Source organism: Equus przewalskii, chromosome 9 (assembly GCF_037783145.1).
Source record: "Equus przewalskii isolate Varuska chromosome 9, EquPr2, whole genome shotgun sequence".
Lineage (NCBI taxonomy): Eukaryota > Metazoa > Chordata > Mammalia > Perissodactyla > Equidae > Equus > Equus przewalskii.
The window spans coordinates 36,383,138-36,405,341 of NC_091839.1; the positions used below are offsets into that span (position 1 = coordinate 36,383,138).

General features: G+C 41.5%; 1 protein-coding gene across 8 annotated transcripts in view; it reads right to left on the reverse strand.

The window, feature by feature from the left end:
• The window catches only part of UBE3D (ubiquitin protein ligase E3D), a 153,969-nt gene that overhangs the window by 44,948 nt on the left and 86,817 nt on the right, over positions 1-22,204 (reverse strand). For 5 of the 8 annotated variants that reach the window (XR_011522548.1, XR_011522547.1, XR_011522546.1 and 2 more), the window contains exon 9: positions 17,239-17,377. The exons of 1 other annotated variant lie outside the window; for it this stretch is intronic. Coding sequence is in view for 4 of the 7 variants with exons in the window: in XM_008526403.2 (XP_008524625.1) it covers positions 17,239-17,377 (139 nt within the window). In the remaining 3 variants the exon portion in view is untranslated. Of the gene's footprint in view, positions 1-1,085; positions 2,923-13,141; positions 13,216-17,238; positions 17,378-22,204 lie in introns of those variants that run through there. 2 more of the 8 variants (XM_070559040.1, XM_070559042.1) reach the window with 2 other exon arrangements.

Below are 22,204 nucleotides of genomic sequence, written 5' to 3' on the forward strand. Positions count from 1 at the left end.
ATAACCATGAATTTAAAAAATTTATTTCCTATGTTTCTTTCCCTACAAGATGTATATATTGATATTTAGGAAAGTTTCTTATTTTTGTTCTAGGGGTTACCTTTGTAATTATACTGTTAAAGTGTCCTTCATTTAACTATATTTACCATCTGGTTTAGCAGGGGTTTTTGTGTGTGCGGGGTGGGGGGGGGGTATTCTTTATCAGTCACCTATTGCCTATAACAATGAGCTTTCCCTATTTTCACTTTTCCCTCTTCCTTCTCTTCCCATCTTTTTGTTAGATTATTTCTACTTTGTCACAGGTATATAACACTTGTGCCTTAGTCTTCTACCATCATGCCCTCATTGTTCTAGTCTTATATGTACATTTATATACTTTTAAAGGCTGTGATCAGTGTCAGTCCTATGCTGAAGTTTTCTCAGTCACAACTCAGGAATCCTCTAGTAAACGGGTCAACACACTTTTTCTGTAAAAGACCAGATAGTAAAGATATTAGGCTTTGTGGGCCATATGGTCCCTGTTGTAATTACTCAACCCTGCCAGTGTATCAAGACAGCAGCCACAGAAAATACATAAACAATTGACCATAGCTGTGTTCCAATAAAACTTTATTTACAAAAACAAGTGGCAGGCCATAGTTTGCTGACCCCAGCTCTAATGCATTCCTCAAGAAGGGTTGATAAGTGCAGGATTCTCTTAATTTTTGTATGGTCAAAACTGTTCCAGTATTGTCTTGATATCTGCAGGACAGCTTGGCTGGATATAAATCTCTGATTCACATTTTCTTTTATTGAGAGTCTGTTTTTTTCTTAAAATGCTGCTCCACTGTTGCCTTGATTTGTTGGTTTTTAAGTATGATGCTAGTATAATTATTTTGCCCTTGTAAGTTATTTGATCTTTTGGCCTAGAGGACTTAAGGATTTTTCCTTTGTCTTTGGAATCTAACCATTTTAGTATGATACGTCTTAAAGTTGATCATTCTGGGTTAATTTGCCCAGGTACCCAGTGAACCCTCTCAATGTGCAGACTCAGATCTTTTTCTATTTGTAAGAAGTTTTCATAGGTGTGTGGATTCAGATTTTTTCTATTTCTGGAATTTTTTTTTAATTATAGTTTTAGATATTAGCTCTGTACTATATTTTTGTTTTGCTTTCAGGGACTCTGATAATTTTTTTTAAATGATCCTTTCTTTGCTTTTTTCATTCCCAACACTTTCTCTTGGACCCAAGGGTGGCAGAATATGCCACTTTGGCATAAAGATTATTTTGAGATAAAGGCACCTGAAAACAGCAAAAGCAAGAAAAATACTCTGACTTTCCTTCTTTTTCTTAAAAGCAGATGAAATTCCCAGGAAAGACGTCCTCCCTGAACCAGAAGGAGAGTAACATTCTCATCACCAAGGACAAGAAGTTGATACCAAAAGAATTCTATACAAACAGACATTAAAATAATTACCTTCCTTTTGCCTCTTTACATAGTTTAGTTACTTTTCCACAATTGCCTCTCTTTGTTCAACCTACTATAAAAGCATGTGGGTTCACCATTTCTTTGGGTCTCCATTCCTTATGAGGGCTCCTACGTCACGTAAAACTTATATAAATTTGTATGCTTTTCTCCTATTAATCTGTCTTATGTCAGTTTAACTCTCAGGGCCAGCTGAAAACCCTAAGCGAGTACAGGTAAAACTTTGCCTCCCCTTCAGACACTTTTTTACTTCTTTCTTTATGTCATTTTCATTTTCTTGGTTATTTTCCTCTTTATTCAAACCCCTTATTAAATTCTCACTAGAGTCTATTTTCACTTGGGCACTTTTTAATTTATTTTTCATTTCTAAGATAATTTTATCTTTTCTTCCATTTCTTTCCTGAGTTAAATCAACTCCTTTTTTATCTATCCTGGGTTTTGTCCATCTTGTACTTCTGATTCAAGGTGATTTTCCATATCCTAAAATGCTTGTTTGAGTGTCCCTAATTCTGTTTGGAGTGTGAACTTAACACTTTTCTTTTGCTTCAATGGGAGAATTTTCCTCAATTGATGTTTGCGATTTTTTGTTTTCTGGTTTTCTGCAAAATTTCTCTACTGATTTGATTTTCCTTTTGTTCATTTTTATGATATTTGAGTATTTCATAAAATTCCTATTTTAAAAGGTGTCCTCTGTCAGTCTAGCAAATTCCAAGGGCTTTAATGGATTTCTCTGCTAGTGTGTTTCTTTTAGTGGTGGCAAAGGAGTGTGATTCTCTGATTGTGTGATTCTTTTTTCTTACAGAACCCTAACCCTCCCCCTTTTCTTCTTTTCTCCTTCATCTTCTAATTGCTAAAAAGCACTTCTTTTCTTTCTGCTTCTTTTCTCCTCTAGAAGCTACACTTTTGGAAGACTGCCCCATTAAGTGGTACCTACCATTTTAAATCGTGCTTACTGCTTTAAATTGTGTCTGTCTCTTTAAACGGTGCACCTGGTCCTGTATGGCATCTGACCCTTTAAATCACATGGACTTTAAAATCCCTTCCCTATACTTCATGCTCTGATCTGCTTGGACATTTTTCTAGCATTTTAAAATTTATGCTAAATTTAATCTTTCTAGTTGCCGTTCCAGATCACCCCTAGCACCTTGGCTAGCCTCTCCTGTCTTCTCTGCAGTTTTTCTTAGTCTCCTTTGGCTCATTAAAAGCCTTGTGGCAGAGTGGATATGGGCAGAATAAGGAATTTAGTGCGGGGACTTACTGATTTTTTTTCTATTTACTTACAGTTATTTTGCAGTTTTGGCATTCTCTGTCCCCAAGTAACGCCTAAGGTGTGGCTTCGTGTAGAATTTTCATAACTGGGAAGTTGTTTCCTTCTGTTTTCAGTTTGGGAGACTGATTACTACGTAGCTGCCTTGTTTGTTACCTCGAAACGTGTTGGGTGCATTTTTAGACTCCAGCTGTGTATCAGAAGAAGGAGAAAGAGAAGGATCCACATTTTTCAATTTAAAACAAAAAGGCCCATTAAAGGAGAAAAGCAGGGCTTTAGCTGACTGCCGCCAAGACTGCGGCTATATGAGAAGAGAAAACCTTTCATTTTGTGTATCCAGGGTCAACTCAGGCTGTGACTTCTCTCATTGATTCTCAGCACCGGATGCTACACAGTTTTGGGTTTTGGGGGGAGGGAGGGGAGGACACAAAATGGTTTACAAACTGGTCAAAAGCATCATCTTCACAGTGAGACCCTCAAAGCCTTCAACACAGTAGAATGAAAGTAGCAATCAACTGAAAGAGAAAATTCAATAGACTCTTGCATACCCAGGGCAAGTTCAGTTTAAACAGATTTTTTAAAGCACCTAAATACCAGATGGCAGGTTATGTTCTGGATACTGACACTGGGTTACAAAGAAACAAAAGAGTTAAGAAAAACTGAAAAATCCAGTGAATGGTTGAGCTAGCTATACTGTCATTAAATACAATTTCCTTTCCATTTTACGCAACTCTAAAAGTAAAAACAAAGCCACGATCCATTTGCCACTAAAAATTACTCTGCAATTTGTGACCTGAACCGCTGACTACATTTAGCAGAAAACTAAAAACCTGGGGATGTTTAATTCTATTATGACCTAAGTGTTTCATTCCCTCACTATACCACTTACCCATTCCAAACAAATTTGACTCCAAAGATAGAGAGTAGTGGTAAAACATGACACCAATTACATTAATTATAAAAACGACCACATCTTGCCTTTATTATTTACACAGTGCTTTCAGACAGGAGGGGTAGTTGTTATTCTCCTCCTATAGATGTGAAAACCCAGGTTAAATCATAGAGAGCCAAAGATGACACTAAAAGTCCTTACCTTGAATTCCTCAAATATAAGGCAATGACAGATAAAACATAAAATAATAAAATTCCAAATCAGAGCTGCACTCAACAAACAAGCTAAGCATTTCCTTGGACCAGGAACACAAAGTGGGGAGGCAGAGCTGAAGCCGCGGTCCTGATGGGGCTGATGCCAAGGTCAGGCTCCGGGGCAGAGTAACGTTCATGAAAGGAGACCCAAGAAACTTTGCTGCTGACACCCGCTGGGGGTTCCAACTTACATGGAACTCCACACCCATAGAAATGGCGAGAAGCCAAGGTGCCTGCAGGTTTAGCGAGTGATCAGCAGAGAGCCCCAATATTACCACAGAGACCCACCATTCTGGACTCGGTGCTGGACGAGGTGGGCTGAAGTAGCTGTGAAGCTCCCAGGGAGCCAGGGAAAGCTGAGGAGAGCGCTAAGGAGGAGAAAAGAGAACCTGCGCAAGGTGAGCTTGCAAACCAAAAGTCTAATACACAGAAAGAAACTGAACCCTAAATTAGACAGCCACAACATTAACAACTAGAAGATTAAGCAACTCCAGACACAATTAAAAGAACAAATGAAAAAGGCTTAAAAGCAGGTATGTTTACTATCCTCAGGAAGATTTTTAAAACTTGATATCTTTTAGAGAGAGCAGATTTGCGGTTGCCAGAGGCATGGGGTAGGAAGTAGGCAAAATGGGTGAAGGGGGTCAAAAGGTACAAACTTCCAGTTATAAAATAAACTAGTTATGGGGATGTGATGCACAGCATGGTGACTATAGTTAACAACACTGTATGGCATATTTGAAAGTTACTGAGAGTAGATCTTAAAAGTCCTCATCACAAGAAAAAAATAATTTGTAACTATGTATGGTGATAGATGTTAACTGGACTTATTGTGGTGATCATTTTACAATATATACAAATCTTGAATCATTATGTTGTACCCCTGAAACTAATATGTTAATTACACCTCAATTAAAAAAAACTTATCTTAGAAATAAAAAATATATCCATTGAATAAAACTCAATAGTGGGGATAAACACCAAAATGAGTGAACTGGAAAATCTAGTGCTGAGGAGTTTATTCTGAATGTGCATGCACGTGCACATGCACGCACACACACACACACATATGAAAGGACATTTAAGAGACAAAGACAAGGGATTAAAAGACAAAATGGATTGAAAGCACAAAAACTGATTGCATGTATGTAATGAATGTTAAAATATTTAAAATTCATAATTAATATGTTTGTTTTTAACTGAAACAAACAAAAACAGTAGACAATAGTGGGTGGGTGCTGGGCGAGGGAATGAATGCGTGTAATGGGTAGTTAAAATACGGCAAGGTTCTTGCCTGTTTGGAAAAGATGAAAGATACTGAACAGTTTTGTTTTTACTAGAAAGCTTTATATTTTATCTATTTAAAAATTTTATGAGTAACCTCTAGAAAGAAGAAAACTGTAAGCTACTGCTTCCAAGCATGCAAAGGAATTTTTTTTTAAAAAAAGGATGAAATAACTGTTGAGGCAACAGAGGACAAGAAATAAGAAAAAAAGAAAAGATAAAGTAGCACAACCGAAAACATACACTCCACACACCCCCCGACATACACAAAGGTGGTAAACATAAATCCAACTATATTATTAATCACAATAATGTAAGCAGATTTGACTCACCCACTTAAAATAAAAATACAAAAAACCACGTCTTCCGTTTTCAGTGCTCTGATTTCTACTAAAAACATTACCATATTTGAGGAACTTGACACTGAAAAGCAGCTGACGGTTCAAATGGACAACGTCTCTAATGTTTATTGCCTTTACAACTGGTTTTCAAGCTGAAGTTAAATGAGAAGGAAACAATATTTAAGACCAGCAGGAAGAGTCAGCACCATTGAGACTACGGATAAATGTAGTTGTTTACAAAGAACTGCATTCAGCTCTAGAGAGACCAGAAAAGGCACCAGCACCTGAATATGACTTGGTTAATTCTTTACTTCGATTTAGTCTGTGTTCTGTTATTACAGCTTCAGACAGTACACCAGACATCCTCTTGTCTGCTGCAGATTAATCAAACTGCCTTAACTTCCTGAAGCTGACTGCTGACCCTAACTGCATGCAGCCCTGGTTGAAGCTACAGAAATACTTGCCCTGGGGCCGGCCCTGTGGCTGAGTGGTTAAGTTCACGCGCTCCACTACGGCGGCCCAGGGTTTCTCTGGTTCGTGATCCTGGGCACAGACATGGCACTGCTCGTCAGGCCACGTTGAGGTGGCATCCCACGTACTACAACTAGAAGGACCCACAACTATAATATACAACTATATACTGGGGTGATTTGGGGAGAAAAAGCAGAAAGGAAAACAAAACAAAAAAAGATTAGCAACAGTTGTTAGCTCAGGTGCCAATCTTTAAAAAAAAAGAAATACTTTCCCTGGGGCCCCCACATCATCACTCCTCTGCCACCATTCCCAACTTCTAACCTAAAAGAAAGTTCATCTCTAAGGGGACGCCAGCCTTAGATTGGATGCTAGCCTTTCTTCTTCAGGCTTCCTTACTCCACAAGCTCTCAGGCTGTTGGGAATCCTTCAACTGCTGACACTTCGAATCAGTGGATTTGGGGGCTGGAGGAATGAGAAAGCCGAAATCTAGGCAGGTAAGTGACTTGTGCCCAGTCACACTGATTGCAGGTATCAGAGCAGCCAAGACCAGAACCCAGACCCACCTCTCACCTCCAGATCAGGGCTTCTCCCCGCTATGTCACATATCAGGTCCAAGAGAGTGAGGATGAAAGGATAATAAATAAAATAACTTCCTTCTTGTTCCTCACAATTCCTTTGGCCTAGTCCCCGAACACCTTTTCTGTTCCAAATTGTCTCACTTTGCTGAAGCGATTAGTCATTACTAGAGGGCTCATGAGAGGCTCTCAGTTGAAGCTTAGAAGTTTCGCCTTCCAGTTCATCATTCCCTTGCAAGCTGGCATCCATCCAGGCTGCTGTTTCCCCCTCCAGCCAGAAAAGCTCCTTCAAACAAGACAGTGGTTTCCTCCAAGGAAGAAGCAAGTTCAGTCATTTCAATCTTGATCCCACTTGGTTTCTAAAAGCAGACATGTACCTGTAGCCTCCTTTCCCAGGAAGCAAGACCCACCACCAGGAAGCCTCTTGACTACAGATAGCCATGCTCAGCATGTGGGGAAGAACCAAGTCCCCTCGTCCATAGCTCCAGGCAAGGGGAGAGGCTCACACTTGAGAAAACTTTCTTGGAGTAACCATCCTGACAAAATAAATGCAAATGCAAAACCACTGGAAAATTCCTAAGCCACAAAGGTTTCAGCGTGGATCAGGACCTACAGTCAGACACCAAGGGGAAAACCAAAAGTAGAAACGGCTCGAGGGAGGGCAGAGAAGACGGAAGCAGAGAACTCACGGGCCGTCCAGAGAACATTCCACGTTTCTTCCTCCTCTTCTTCTCTGACATGCAGCCTACCTGGCAGTATCTTCCCTTTGCTTGCCTCCACATGAGGGAGCGACTGATGTCTCAGGCAGGAAGAGCCAAGGGCCAGAGAGCACCCTAACCCCTCATTCCTGACACTTCTTTGTGGCTGGTGGGAAGGTCTTGTGACATAGACTCCATTCTCTTGGAGAGCAAAAGGAAAAAAAAAATCCCTGCATAATGTGGCTTGATCTATGCTTTTCTTCAGTTCAACACTTTCAAGATGTTCAAAAGAAATAAGAACCTAGTCCCTTTAAAGAATAAAGTTATATTATTCAACTTGGGTGAATCAATTAAGAACAGCTTGGAACAGACAAAATGACTCTGTGTGCATCTACTTTAAAGGCAACTTCATAATTTAACCCAACCCCCTCATCGCACAGACAAAGAAACTGGGACCCACAGAGGTTACCTGACTAGATGAGGGTAACGAGCAGTTGGTGGCAGATCTAAGACTAGACCTTGAGTGTCCTACCACGGGGTGAGTGACTGTCCCACCACACCACCCTTGCCATGAGAAGGGGAGAGGCTGCCCAGCCCTGGGGGAGGAGGAAGTCCAGAGACTGGGAGACACCAAATGCTGGGGTCCACACTAAATGGCAGAAAGACAAGTTACAGAGCTAACTGACGCCTGGATTCTACCACGCATCTGAGTGTGAAAGGGAACAATCATGGCAGAATAAAAAAAAAGTAAAAGAAAAAAATACAGACTTCATGACAAGGATTCATTTACTTCAACAGTCAGGGACTGTGCTGAGTACAGGTTAATAAGGAAAAGTAAAGAAAAGAGGAAAAGAATTAAGCTATTTGAGCTAGTGGCTAGGTGTTTGTCATAATTAAAAGATGTTTTTCCCTTTACATTTCTCACCTTAGTGGGAACATACTCAATTATCATATAAGTGTTTCTCACCGTGGTTCTTGAAACCCTTTATCAGAAACACTTCGCATGTTTGCAGTAACGCAGATTCTTGGGCTCTCCTCCGGAGTTACTGAAGCAGAATCTCTCGGCCTCTCACTCAGAAATCTGAATTTTAAACAAGTTCCCGTGGACACTGACATTTAAGACCCAGAAGCATCCACATCCCGTCATGGCAGAATTAAACAAACCCTGTCTGTCCTCTAGTCCTGCCCAAGCCCGTTTCAGAGCTCCAGGGCCTGCGAAGCAGAGACAGGGAGTGCCTTCAGCTCACGAAGGCTGCTCAGGCCCTGCCAGACCTCTCCCCACCGTGCCATGAAGGACTGGATTGGGCTAGGTAGCAGTCGGTTCAATCTTAAGACTATATTTTTGGGAAAAAATTGCAAATAAGTGCTGTTTTGCTAATGAAAAACATGCCACATTTTCTGGCATAAGTATGCATTTCCTTGAAAGTCAGGAAAAAAAGTTAACTTACTAAAAACAAGCAAACAAAAGAAGAAAACAGAATTAATGACTTTCTGGGCTGGACCTCATTCCTGCTCCTCTGAATAAGGCCAAAGCCAGTGCGTCCACACCCAATCAGACTCCCCTACCAAGTGGCAGCTCCTCAGGGGAAAGGCCAGCACCACAGACGGCCTGGGGATTGTCCTGCTTTGCCTACAAGCCCAACTCCTCAGGAGCCACAGAAATTTCTGAGTAGCAGGGCATGTGGCGGGAACCTGGGTCGGGGGAGCAGCCTCTTGAAAGACGTGATGTGGCAGAGAGGTGGGCCAGCTAACTGTCTGGTAACCCTCCAGGCTCCCGACCTGGCCCTGTCCTCCATGTTTTCTCTGGAGTATGGCAAAACAGTAGAGCCCAAAAGGAAGGGAGAATTCAGACTAGAGCACTGTATTAATCTAAAGATACCTGCTTATTTCCCAAAACCACAGAACACCCTGCAGGGCAAAAAGGAGTGAAGAAGGCAACATCCTTTTCACACCCAAATTGCTGAGGCAATTCTCAGAAATCTGTTTTGAGGAGAGAGATTGAAAATAGAGCAGTAATCACTACCTTTGAGACTGGATTCCCTAAATATAATGAGTAGCACTCAACTCCTGATTCTCTCTGCCCACTGAGGACAAAGGTATTAGCAGGAAAGAAGAAGCCTGACGTGCTTCAGGACCTGAGGGTGCCAACATTACTCCCTTCTCAATTCTCTGGAATGCACACGTGGATCCCCACGAGAGCTGAGTGGAAATTCTAGCAAGTGCCTGCCACTGGATGCAGGTCTGTTTGCCTCCTGGTTACATCTGCAGCAATCCTTGGACATCTGGAACAGCTCCCAGCCTCCCTCCCCTTCCATGCCCACCTAATAACAGGACCCTTCTACACAGAGTCCCCAGAAGCCTTTGACAGTCTCCAGGAAGGCTGTCAGTCTTCACGCCAGAAGACGAAACAGAGGAAAGAACAGACTATTGCCAGTAACCGTGTCCCAGCATCTCAACGAGGGCAATTTTATACTAAAATATATTTGTGTATGTATATAAGCATACACAAAAAAACACTGACAAGAATTACTCTAAAATGTCAAAACTGGTTATTCCCAGTGACTTTCATTTTCTTTACATTTTTCTGTATTTTCCTTTTTTTTTTTTTTTTTTTGCTGAGGAAGATTCACCCTGAGTTAATGTCCACTGCCAATCCTCCTATTCTTTTGCTTGAGGAAGATTAGCCCTGAGCTAACATCTGTGCCAGTCTTCCTCTATTTTTTTATGTGGGACACCTCCACAGCATGGTTGGTGAGTGGAGTAGATCCGCACCCGAGATCTGAACTCACAGACCTGTGCCACTGAAGTAGAGCCTGTGGAAATTTAGCCACTTGGCCCTGGGGCGGGGCCCTGTATTTTCCAATTTTTTATCATAAAAGTGATTATCTTTTTATAATCATTTTATAAAATGATACTTTAAAAATAATAATGGCTGGGGGGCTGGCCCCATGGCCGAGTGGTTGGGTTCGCGCGCTCCGCTGCAGGCGGCCCAGTGTTTCGTTGGTTCGAGTCCTGGGCGCGGACATGGCACTGCTCATCAAACCACGCTGAGGCAGCGTCCCACATGCCACAGCTAGAAGGACCCACAACGAAGAATATACAACTGTGTACCAGGGGGCTTTGGGGAGAAAAAGGAAAAAATAAAATCTTTAAAAAAAAAAATAATAATAATAATAATAATAATGGCTGTAATTTACCTAGAGACGAACATGGCATATAACAGATGAGGCCATTTATGTGGTGCAGTGTCTAAAAGGAAATGGAAAAAGGTGGTGTGGAAGTGGAACTTCACTTTCTCTTCTCGGTAGCCCCTTTGTTGCTGCTCACCTGTAAGGTCCCAGGCCTCTCCTACCAATTTCTTGGAGCTGTTATGCATTATTTTTATATAAAAAAGTTCTTCAGTTTAAACCACAACTTCAAACTTCTATACAATCAAAGCTTTTCACCTGAGATGCCAACAAATGGCCAAATGACTAAACCAAATTTTCATATGTTATTTTGTTTTCTTCTCTTTTGATATAGATGTTAACAGGTAGTGAAAAAGTAGCTGGATGGAGAATTATTCGTAAAATTATTAATTTCTGAACAATGAGAATGAATATATGGTTTTACATCATGAAAATGATGAAATTTAAGTATCAGTGAATTTTTTAAAGTTAAAATCAAACTACATACAAGTAACGTAATTAATTGAGAATCTCTTTCTCTGGAATAGTATACGGGTCTCTTGTTAAGGACCCACCATCTGCTTCACCCTTCCTCATATAGAGTTGAGGAAATATTCCTGACCGACCCTAATTACCAGGTGATAATAGATAAGCTCTATAAAGCCTTTCTGTTTCTTCTTTTCTACATGTTTTCACTATATTATTCAACCACACACATATACATAAAACTGTAATCTGATGAAGCTCAACTTACTTGCCAGGATCCATAATGCTTGAAAATGTTACTCCCATAGTTAAAAGCTGTGGTTCTCTAAAGGATGATATTAATAAAAAAGATACTGCTGCTGCCGTATGGTAAAAATAAGATGTCCAAGACCTGGACTGTAAAGAGAACCATTTAGCATTTTCTTTGATGTAATTGTCATGAGATGAATAAATAGTAGACTCAGAACCAGAAGTCCTAGGTTTGATACACAGCTTTGTATTTTGGTAGTTACATGAACTTGCCTATATTACATACTTTCTGCACCTTTATTTATTTATTTTTTATTTTATTTTTTTTTTAGAAAGATTAGCCCTGAGCTAACATCTGCCACTAATCCTCCTCTTTTTGCTGAGGAAGACTGGCCCTGAGCTAAGATTTGTGCCCACCTTCCTCTACTTTATATGTGGGACACCTACCACAGCATGGCGTGCCAAGTAGTGCTATGTCTGCACCCAGGATCCGAACCAGCAAACCCCAGGTCGCCGAAGCAGAAAGTGCGCACTTAACCGCTGTGCCACCTGGCTGGCCCCCACTTTCTGCACCTTTAAAATGGGGGTTGTTGTGGGGATTTTAAAAAGGATAATGTCTGTGAAAACATTTAAAATTATTGGTGAATATACCACTCTACGTGGAGAAAAGCAGCAGCTTCACCTCTGAGGTTCTCTGCCCTTGAAAGTCCCGTCCACTCTGTTTAGACAGCCTGGAGCAGCTGGATGGAGCTGGAGCTAATGAGGTACGGTGTGGGAATGAACAAAAAAGGTTTCCTCAGCTCAGGGCTCGAGGCTGGGCACCACGCCTATGGCACAGACCTCACAGTTAAGTCTAAGTTTCCAAGGAAGACACCCCCGCCTTGTGAATTCTCAGTGGGAGTCAGGCCATAAGTTAGAAGAGAGACAGAGTTTAGCCAGATGGCTGAATCTACCAGTGGAACCCTTTGCCGTGTTACTACCTGGTTACACTGTGTTTAGGGTGGATGAGACCCATCTGAAACAGAACCGAGAGCAGGTGCAGATTGGGAAAGCCATGCTCAGCTCGGGCCCTGCTGGGCCTCTGGCCTGATTCAGCGTGCCCCAAGAAATGACAAAGCAGATCTCACTCCTGTGGTACTATCCTGACCAAGGCAGCCCTGACCAGAAGGAGAACCATCTAGTCACCAAAGGAAGAAATGGCATGCCCTGGACAACCAATCTCTAAACCTGCAGCACTGCTTCTGTTGGAGAAAAGCAAGCCCGCCACGAAGAATGTGCACATGAGTACTCTGCCTGGGGCATCTGAAGTTTTTGACATTGGCTAGAACAGTGTCTCCCCATCTGTGTTCTGAGAGATTAATCCCATAAACTGCCCCTCGAAAAAGTTTTCCTGATATCAAGTACATTTGGGAAATAACGTTTACTGTTTTCTTCAACTAGGAGAGTCACAATGCCTCTTACACAAAGGAAAGGCCCTGAAAAGTCCCGCAGTTAAAAATAAATCTAACTTTGTTTAACCAAACTTCTTTACAAAGGCAACATTGCCTAGTGGTTAAGAATAGAGAGTTCTGGAGCCAGGCTTTGTACCTCATGCTGCTCCACTTACCAGTTGTGTGAGCACAGACAAGTTAATCTCTCTGGCTCAGTTTCTGTACCTGTGAAATGGGAATGCTAACATACCTTCCTCACGGTGTTCTCGTGAAAATGAAATGAGCTAATAAGTGCAAATCCTTGAGACCAGTGCCTGGCATACAGAAAGCGTTGAATAAATATTAGCTATTATAATTTGCATTATCATTATCTGATGATTAAATACCTAATTGTTTTCTACAACACTTATTTATATCCTAAGGAACCTGTGACCCATGGAATAGGAAGATGCTAGTATAGAAAAATCCCCTTTCTACCCGAAGAGGAGTCAGCATCACGTGCAGCAACAAGAGCATAACATAGGAATCAGTTTCAGTCTCCAACATCAACTTACCCTTCTGGCTCTGTTTCCTTATCCACAAAAATAAGGTCAGTTGACTAGTTGGTCCTTCCGGCTACAACAGTCCAGGATTCTAAGAAATCGGACCAGTACCATTAAAACCAGCAAACACTGCCCCGTCCTGGATCCAACTTGGTTTCTCTTAAGGTTCTACCTTCCAGGCACCTTACTCAGATTTAAGGTTGTTATTGCAGGACTTTGGGTTAAGGAGCTGGTTGTTGCCCAGCAAGAGGCATATGGAAATGGCCTTCTGCCACCTCACCTCAGTGCTCTGAAGTACTCAAAGTGCAATCAAACTGGCAGCAGTGATGGCAGCAGTGGCTGCAACCCACCTCATGCCAGAGGACCCATTGGCACCTGTAAGCCCCTCTGCCTTGGTTTCTGACACCAAAGCTTGGGCGTCATTCCTGTTTCCCCTACTGTGGTCTCCAGTGGCCAGAGGGAGCCCAGTCCTGTATACTGGTCACTGTGCTTATCTTGAGTCTTGCCAGTTCTTTCCAAGGACTCAACTTTTCTTCGAGTCTTTCTCATTTGTACAAAGCTCCAGGCTGTAGTTTCAAAGCAGATTCCCATCTGTGTTCCATCTTGCTGACACATCTCAAACCCGGACCTCACCTGTTGCGTCTACCTGTCCCAGCAGGGAAAGGGCTGCTGCTTCTGCCCCAAGCGAGTATGTACTGCTCACGCCTCTGCTTCCCCCAGCTCAGACTTTTGGAATCCTCTAGAATGTCAAACGGCTATGCCAACTTGAATTCTACCTGTGCATCCATCCACCCATCCAGCCATCTACAGAAATCATCCAAGATTTTTTAAATGCTTCCTACATCCAAGTACTGTTCTAAGTTCTGTTGATGCAATACTGAACAAAAACAGACATTCTCCCTGTTCTCATTCCACACACAATGTAGTAGAGGAAAAAAGACAAACAAATAAATGAATGCGATCATTTTAAATAGTGAAAAGTGCTATCAAGAAAACAAAACAAGGCGAGGTTATAAATAATGGTGACGGCGAAAGGGGAGCTCGAGAGGGGGGTCAGGTCAGGCCTCTTGGGGGAGGGGACACCTGAAATGAGACCTGAAGGATAAGAAGGACCCAGCCATGAAAAGATCTGGTCCAGATTATCCTGGTAGGAGAGAAAAGAGCCAGTGCACAGACCAGAACCTGCTACAGCCAGAACCCGCTTGTTGGGATAGGGAGCAGGAGAGAAGGCCGTGTGACTAAAGCAGAGACGGAGGGAGGGAGCAGGAGATGAGGTAGGAGGGAGGCAGGGCCAGATGCTGCCAGGCCTTGTAGGTCAGGATAAGATGTTAGGATTTTATTCTCATTGCAACAGGAAGTCATGGAAGAAGTGGAAGGAGGGAGTGGCATGTAAGTCCCTGCCGCCTCTTGGGGCTGCAACAACTACAGCCTGTGCTTAGCAATACGTCAGTGATTCTCAACCAAATCCTATATGCGTCTGCTCATAATCACACTAGGGGTATGACAGTACTGTAACAGAGCGGAAGTCAAAATTATAACACAACCGCCAAAATATATCCCCACCGGCCTGAGAGAAATGTTACGCTGTAATTTAAGAAGTTAGAGTTTCAGATATGTTAATAGCTCTAATTAATCAGATAAATCCTTCCTTTTGGGATTTGGCAGTGATAACAGCTCAAGCAGGAGTGCCATTTGATCCTCGGAAAGCTAAAATAACACTTTTACAGAAAAAGAAGCATTGCTCCCAGTAACTGACTTGGCCTGGAAAGTAAGAGAACTAGAAATGCAAAGATGGTATCTTAACAAGTGTCATTTGACTATTTTACAGTTTTTACCAATACAGCTCTTAAAAAAAATGTGCATTAAAATGAGTTTCCATTTGAAAAAATGAATCCCAAATATGGGCAAAATTAGCAGCCCCATTCTCTGCCATTGTAATAAATGACTAAGTAGCTGTTATGAAGATGAAAAAGCAGGCACCTCTTTCTAATCCTGACAGACATCCTCCCCTTGTTCACTGATCCTTTATCTTGGGAGTGGAGACCTGCATAGGGAAGTTGCTGTCTGCTTTGTTCCTGAGGAGAATGCATCTTTCCAGGGGTAGCAGCAGGGACAAAATCTCTTTAGCAGACATTGTTCATGAACTTGTGCCAAGTTTCCCTGTACCTTTGAAATTGGGAAAGTGTATGTGCTCCTGACAATAATATTCAGCAAACGGACTGAAACCAGATGAAGTACCACAGAGAGGGACGTTCAGTAATCAGCATCCTGACAGCTCTGAGAGCTCCTATGATTTCAAAGGGCTACGAAAGGACATTAACGCCACCAAGAGCATCCAGGCTCTCCTGCCCGTGTGTTTACACGAGGCTGAGCTGAGATCCTTAAAGGAGTAACAACTCCTCTGCCGCCTGCAGAAGAGACTGGGCCTGCCCTCAAATCCCCCGCATCAGTTTACCTTACTCTTTTACCTTTAATCTTTTTAAGGCTTTAGTGGAGGCTACTTTGTAATAAAATTATTTCCAATTTATATCACACATGGATAAATGCTCTCTCTCCCCCAATATGCTATAAAGTCCCCGAAGTCAGAGTCATCTCTCTTGCTCCCCACTCACTCATCACATAAAAATTTCAAACAGTACATGACAGAGTGAAATAAAAAATAACTGTCCTCCAGCCTTGTTCCCCAAAGGTAACTGCTGTGAAGTTTCTCATCTCTCCCTCCATACAAGTTTGTGGGCATACACAAACTTTTGTGTTATTCAGTGTTCAAGCCAAAGAACAAAATTTGGAAGACATATGGGTTCATACACAAAATTTTAAATCACTTCTGGCTCAGGGTAGTATACAAATAAAATAATTATAAATTACTACAAAATTTATAGACACCCCAAGGTAGATACGACCTGCCTTCACCCACCACTCACACCCCCTCCGCCTCCCAGGACCTAAGCGAGTCCTGCATCTGGGGAGCAGAGGCAGTGAGCTGGGCACAAGCCAGGTGAGCCCAGCTCCATCTCTACCACATTGGGTGTTCCCTGGTCAACTCACTCCATCTCTCTGGGCCTCAGTTTCCTCTCCTACAAAACAAGAAGGTGCTCTCTGAGGTCCCTTTGAGAATTCAGGATTGAAGTTGATAACTGAGTAACGATAAATACAATCAGGTACACCAAGGCCAAAGTCTGAAATTGGTATCAGGAAGAAGATCAATGTACCAGATTACCAGGAGAATATGGACGCAAATTACATTGGAGTAGTTATTTTTTTACCATTTTCCTGGGGTAGAATTCATAGGAAAATCCACATATCTTATTTTACCACAGAGGCACACCAAGCGATATATACTGATCTGGAGTTATCTGAGGATACATCAGCAGCCCTTCAGAAGCAGAACCAACCACATTGACTCATTTCTCAGGAACGCAGGCAGCCTTCTCACCAGCCGCAGCGAATACATTTCCATCGTCAAGGTCGTAGATATGTTCAATTACATTGAGTAGCTATAGGGTCACAACTTTGGTGACTGGTTAACATCTTAATCCTCACTTGCCACCTCAGTGACACTAGCTGACTACCAGGAAAGGAAGGGGTTTTCCCGCTGGTCAGTCCACATTTGCTACTCTACTCTGCCCATGTCCTTTACCAGGAGCACAGATAGGGAGCCAGGGAAAAGGTGCCGAGAACAGGGAGGACACCATCACTGGTAAACATCCATTTGGCAATTTGACTGCAAGCTAACAGTAGCAACATTACTAATAATGGTTGAAAATCCTCGTTCTAGGGCAAAGCTGAGGAAAGGGAAGTGGTATGCACAAATGTTCTTTGCCAGATGTTCTTGCCATTTCTCTCAGAGGCAGGAAAGAGAGATTAAGAGAACAAACTCTGGAGTTAGGGAAATATGGGTTCTGCTGCTACTAGACAATTGCCTAATCAATTTTGAGCCTCAGTTTGTTCATTTCTTTAAAAAGAGCTAGACAAGGCAATATATGCATTGTGCTCATTATTATTATCATCAGAAACCAGTTTCCATGGGCAATATCTTGTGAAAAAAAGGATGCTTAAAAAATAATAATAAGTAAAACTGGGAAATCACAGCGTTAAAGGAGCAGCTCCTCACCTGAAAGGAATTCATGCAGCGAAGCGACGGGGGCAGCGAGGCATTATTCCTTGACAGTATTAGCAGCAGCTCCAGGCAGGTAGCAGAGGGCAGGGTCAGAGAGTGGACGCTGATGTCACTGTCCCACAATCTGGCAAGACTGAAACATATAGATACGTGCAATTTCATAACTGCATCTGGTCATAATTATTTCAAAATTCCAATGTAGAAGAAGAAAACTTTCAGTTGTGGGAGGAAAAAGCAATGTACGAAAAACAGAAATAAAATAGTGATGGTACTAAAAATTCACAGAGTAAGTGTCTAAGACATTTTTACAGTGTTTTTGGTATAAAACAGATGGATTAGGCAATTTTCTCAGATCAACATTTTGTACTCAAAGTTTAAGAGCCAGAGGAAGTGCAGTCCTCTCTGAGGGACTATTTGGGGTGGGGGATGAGAGCTCACACAGCGACTCTAGGTTCCATGCCCTGTTCTACACGGAATATCTTGTTCAACCCCCAGAAGGCTACGAAATGGAACTACCGTTCTCCCCACTGTACAGATGGGGAAATTGCTTCTGGGCTGGATACATCCTCTAGATGAGTGATTTTCAAACTTTTAAAAAGCGATGAAGTCCTTTTATCAAAAACTCTTGTAAAAGCCCCCATTTATAATACAAATAGAAGTCAAGCTGCTCTGCTGGAAGCGGAGGGTCGGCAGGAGACCGTCCTTCATCTCCCAGAGTGGCCCTTGAAGCACCTGTGCTACTTGCTGGGGAACCTATTTGAAAATCCTTTCATTCGAGACATGAGGAACTGTGGCCTGGGGAAGGAAACGGACTAGTCTGAGATGAGGAGGATGTTGAGAAATGATATCGCTGAGCCTAGAATCCTGGTTTCCTGACTTCTCATCCAGTGCTTAAAGTAGAGGAAAAATCAGGAATCATTGTGAGAAACGGCACAAGAACAACAGCCCGAGTCTTACGCTGTCCCCTCTTCTATTCACTTGAGTATTTCCTGCCTGCGTCCCCACCGAAGTGTCTCTTATCCCTGTCTTAATTTTTAAAGAGAGATATATACATATTTGCCATTTATATAAACTTCTCTCTGTAAAGTTACCTCTAACCAAATCAGTGGTGAATTCTGGAAGGTTAGAGAGCATCAGTGGCTGAGGGCATTAATGCATTTTAACCCTTTACATGACACGTCAAAGCAGATGGCGTAGCTGTGTCGCCCACCAGGTCCTTGGCTGATATATTCTGATGGGGGGTGGCGACTTGATTCTTCTCCGAAGCCTTTACCTTCTGGCTGGACTGGAATAGGACACTGTCCACTTCCCTGAAAAATGGTCTGTTGTCAGCAGGGCACATTTGAGTGCCTTTTCTGTGTTTTAAAAATCATTACTTTACATTGATTGGCCATGTTATTCTTTCTGCTTTTACTAATTATGTAATACTCCACCCTTTCTCTGGAGTGGAAATAAAAACCTTGCTGTCTTTGGTAAAAGTCAAATGTAGTGCTAGTGCAGTGGCTTCAAGCTCGTGGCCCCACCACCTTCCTCACGCCCTCCACAAACCACAGTTACGTCCATTCTCGGAACGGCATTACCCTACACCCCGTGTCTTGCTCATACAGTTTTCCGGGCCTGGAAGGCTGTTATCCTTCTTGGTGAACTTCTGTTCATTCCTGCAAGACCTACCTAAGTATCATTTCCTTAGAGACATCTTCCTGTTTCCCTTGTAAGAATTAACCACTCGTCTAATACCATACTTGTATCTATTACTACATTTACCACCACCCCACTTGGATTCTTCTTCGGGCTGTGTCTGCCTCTCTGACTCATCCTAGATCAGACATGAGCAACCACCACCTGTGGATCCCTCTAACTTTGCAGACTAACGTGGAAATAAAGATCAGATTAGTGTTGTTTTTACTCAGACACACCCAGGAATTAACCTTTTACTGGCTAAAAGAAATACGAAATTTTCACTTATATTTGTATGTTCAATAAACAACTTAAGTTTTCAGAATTTATACCCTCCACCCCAGCACCCACAATAGGGCTCACTAAGGCTATTTTCATTCTGAATCTTTTTTAAGTGCCTTGAAAAGGTTTTCCCTTTTTCTGAGTTGGATCTCTTGCAGCAAAGGTCACTTGACACTGGATTGTGGACGTCCCTTGGGAACTTATCAGTGAATACCCACAAACTAACCCAGGTCTGTCCTGCTGCAGACCCTCTGAAAGGGTTTCCTGAGATGAGGTTAACACTGTAGCCTGCTCTGGGGCCTACTGGAGCTCATAATTAAGGACCCTGCCAGAGCAGAGATCATCTTTGAGGCAGTGCCACTTTTTCACCATTTTGTACTCTTTTGGCAGTAATACACTTGTAAGAGAAAGGGGAAGTGGCAAATTATACAAATAAATATTTTTAGAACAGAGTTATCTTAGTTTATTATGTCTATAACATGCTCTCCATATGCATGCTTAAATTTTATAAGTCTTAGGCCTAAGGTTTCTTCTGACTATGGTTTATTCCCTACCTAACACATCCAGACAGTGGGCCAGGCACTTATTTATAGACATTGTCTCTAATCCTACAGCAGCCCTGAATGGCAGGCATTATTCATCCCATTTTAAAGATGAGGAAACTAAAGATCAGAGAGGTTATGTGATTGTCCAACATCACAAAGCTAGTGGGTGACGGAACCAGGATTCACTCAGGTCAGCCCCAATCCAAAGCCTGTACCCTCCTCACTATACCACGCTGCACACTGATCACTGAGGACACTATACCTATCATTGTCCTCTCCAAGCAAACCACGAGTAGCCCCTTAGTAACTGAATCTGCTAATGCTATTTCTTCTGTGTGTTCACTCTTTAGCTTATAAAAGTTAACAGCATTTTGTTTTTCTGCAAGAACTAATTTTATCCTTAAGCTGCTATGTAGTAATGATGGACACGGGAAAATTCCCATATGTCATGGTAAGCGAAAACAGTTTTATGGTGAGAAAAAAGATCACGAGGCAATACAATAAATATAAATGGTTATTTCCATTGGAGGAAAATAATAACCTGTTTTTTTACATTTCACTCTTTATGCTTCCTTATTTTCCAAATGTTATTTTTATAATCAGAAACAAGTTAATGTCATGATGTTGATGTGATTTCTGGTGCAAAGGCGGTTTAAATGCTGCTTGAAGGTGTCCACATACAGATAAACAGCTGTGGTGTGATCTACCAGAAAGGAATAAAAATTCACTACGAATAGGAATAAAAATAAACTACGAATAGGAATTAAAATACATGAGTATCACCTTGTCACTCATCAGCCAGTAATCTTCAACAAGCACTCTCGGACAAGCCTCGTTTCCGCATAAGATCCTGGAGTTCAGACACACCCACCCAATGCATCAAACCACCAAAATTTACACAAAAGGATACCCATTACACTAATGATAACCATAGTCACAAAGAAAAGATTCAATTAGTTATACATGTTAGTTATTCATCTCTCTCTTATGACACACAATTGCCTGGTATGTGAATCCAATATTGGCATTTTTAATCTAATTCTTAAAGTATTCTAGATTTAACAATTTTTATTCCTATTGAAGCTCAGAAAGGTGAAGAGTGTTGTCCTGATCACAGGCAGGTAAGTGATGGGAAACTAGCACAATCTGCTCCATCTAAATCTCATTCTCTTTTTACTATACCATCAACAAGGCAAAAGTATACTAGACATTTCCGAACAAATTCTGGCCAAAAAAACTGAAAGGCCCAAACGCAAATAATGGGGTAAATTTTAGATATCTTAGAACACCTCCTTTTTTAATAATTTTGAACAACCTTATTTTTGAAATTAGTCAACCCAGCTGGACCTAACATGGCTCAAATCCCTAACATCCATCCTGTCCTTTTGCTCCCCACAGGAAATTTTTCATTAGCCTCTTATTTGTTTAATGTTAAGATTTATAAATTTTCTCTATAAATTTTAATCACATGAAATATTACTTTAATCACATGAAAACTCCATATATGTGGACAAAGAAAGAAAGTAATACATGAAAAATGAAAATGGTTGTTTTGGAAAGTTAGAACTACGGGTAACTCTTCCCCAAAATCTGAATTAAGGTTTTCACATTGTATTTTTTATATTAGGAAGAAAGAAAGAAGGAAAAGAGAGCAAGAAGGAAAGAGGGGGAAAGGGCCTGGCATACTTAAAATTCAGTTTATCTGAAAACATTACCGAATTTATCACGTGGAATTTAGGGCACGTGCTGGATTCAGCCAGAGGTGATACTTGAGACTATCCCCCCACAGCCTAAACATCAAAAACAATTTCCGTTAATGATATAAACATTTTAAGAAACATTATAAGAATCTATAATTTGGATTATTTCTGGTATTTCCTACAAAGACATCATAGACTATTAGACCTAAATCAGTAATCTTCCACTATAAAATCAATAAGAAAGATACTTCAAAGGGAACAAGGAACTAAACATCAATTGAAACCTATTTCTGTGGCTTTTTAAAGTACTGGGAGAGGAAAAGCTTTCCTAGGAGACAGAGCTGTCAGCCAGATGACCCTAGTCTGAGGCCAACGTGCAAGCAAAGGACACACCATCCTTATTTCTAAACTTTTGCCTTGACAAAATTCCCTAGAGAAGCGACTATGGCCTATCTATTTTTAAAGAGGCAACGAGAAGGGGGAAAAAGTCACTTTCCATCACTTCTAACACAAATGGTGAAATTGAGAATGAATCAAAAGCCAATCAATATCAAGAAAAGAACTTGAGAAAATAGGAAGGTGATACAGTCTTCTGGGAAACATAGAGGTCGTTTAATAGAACAGGCAAAAATGACAAACAGAGATGATGCAGCAACTCTGCCAAAAATTAAACGATTTCAGATGAGTCCAACAGACTGTACAGAGAAGAAAAGATAACATGGTATCGGAGAGCTCAAGATGAAAATATTTAGCTTA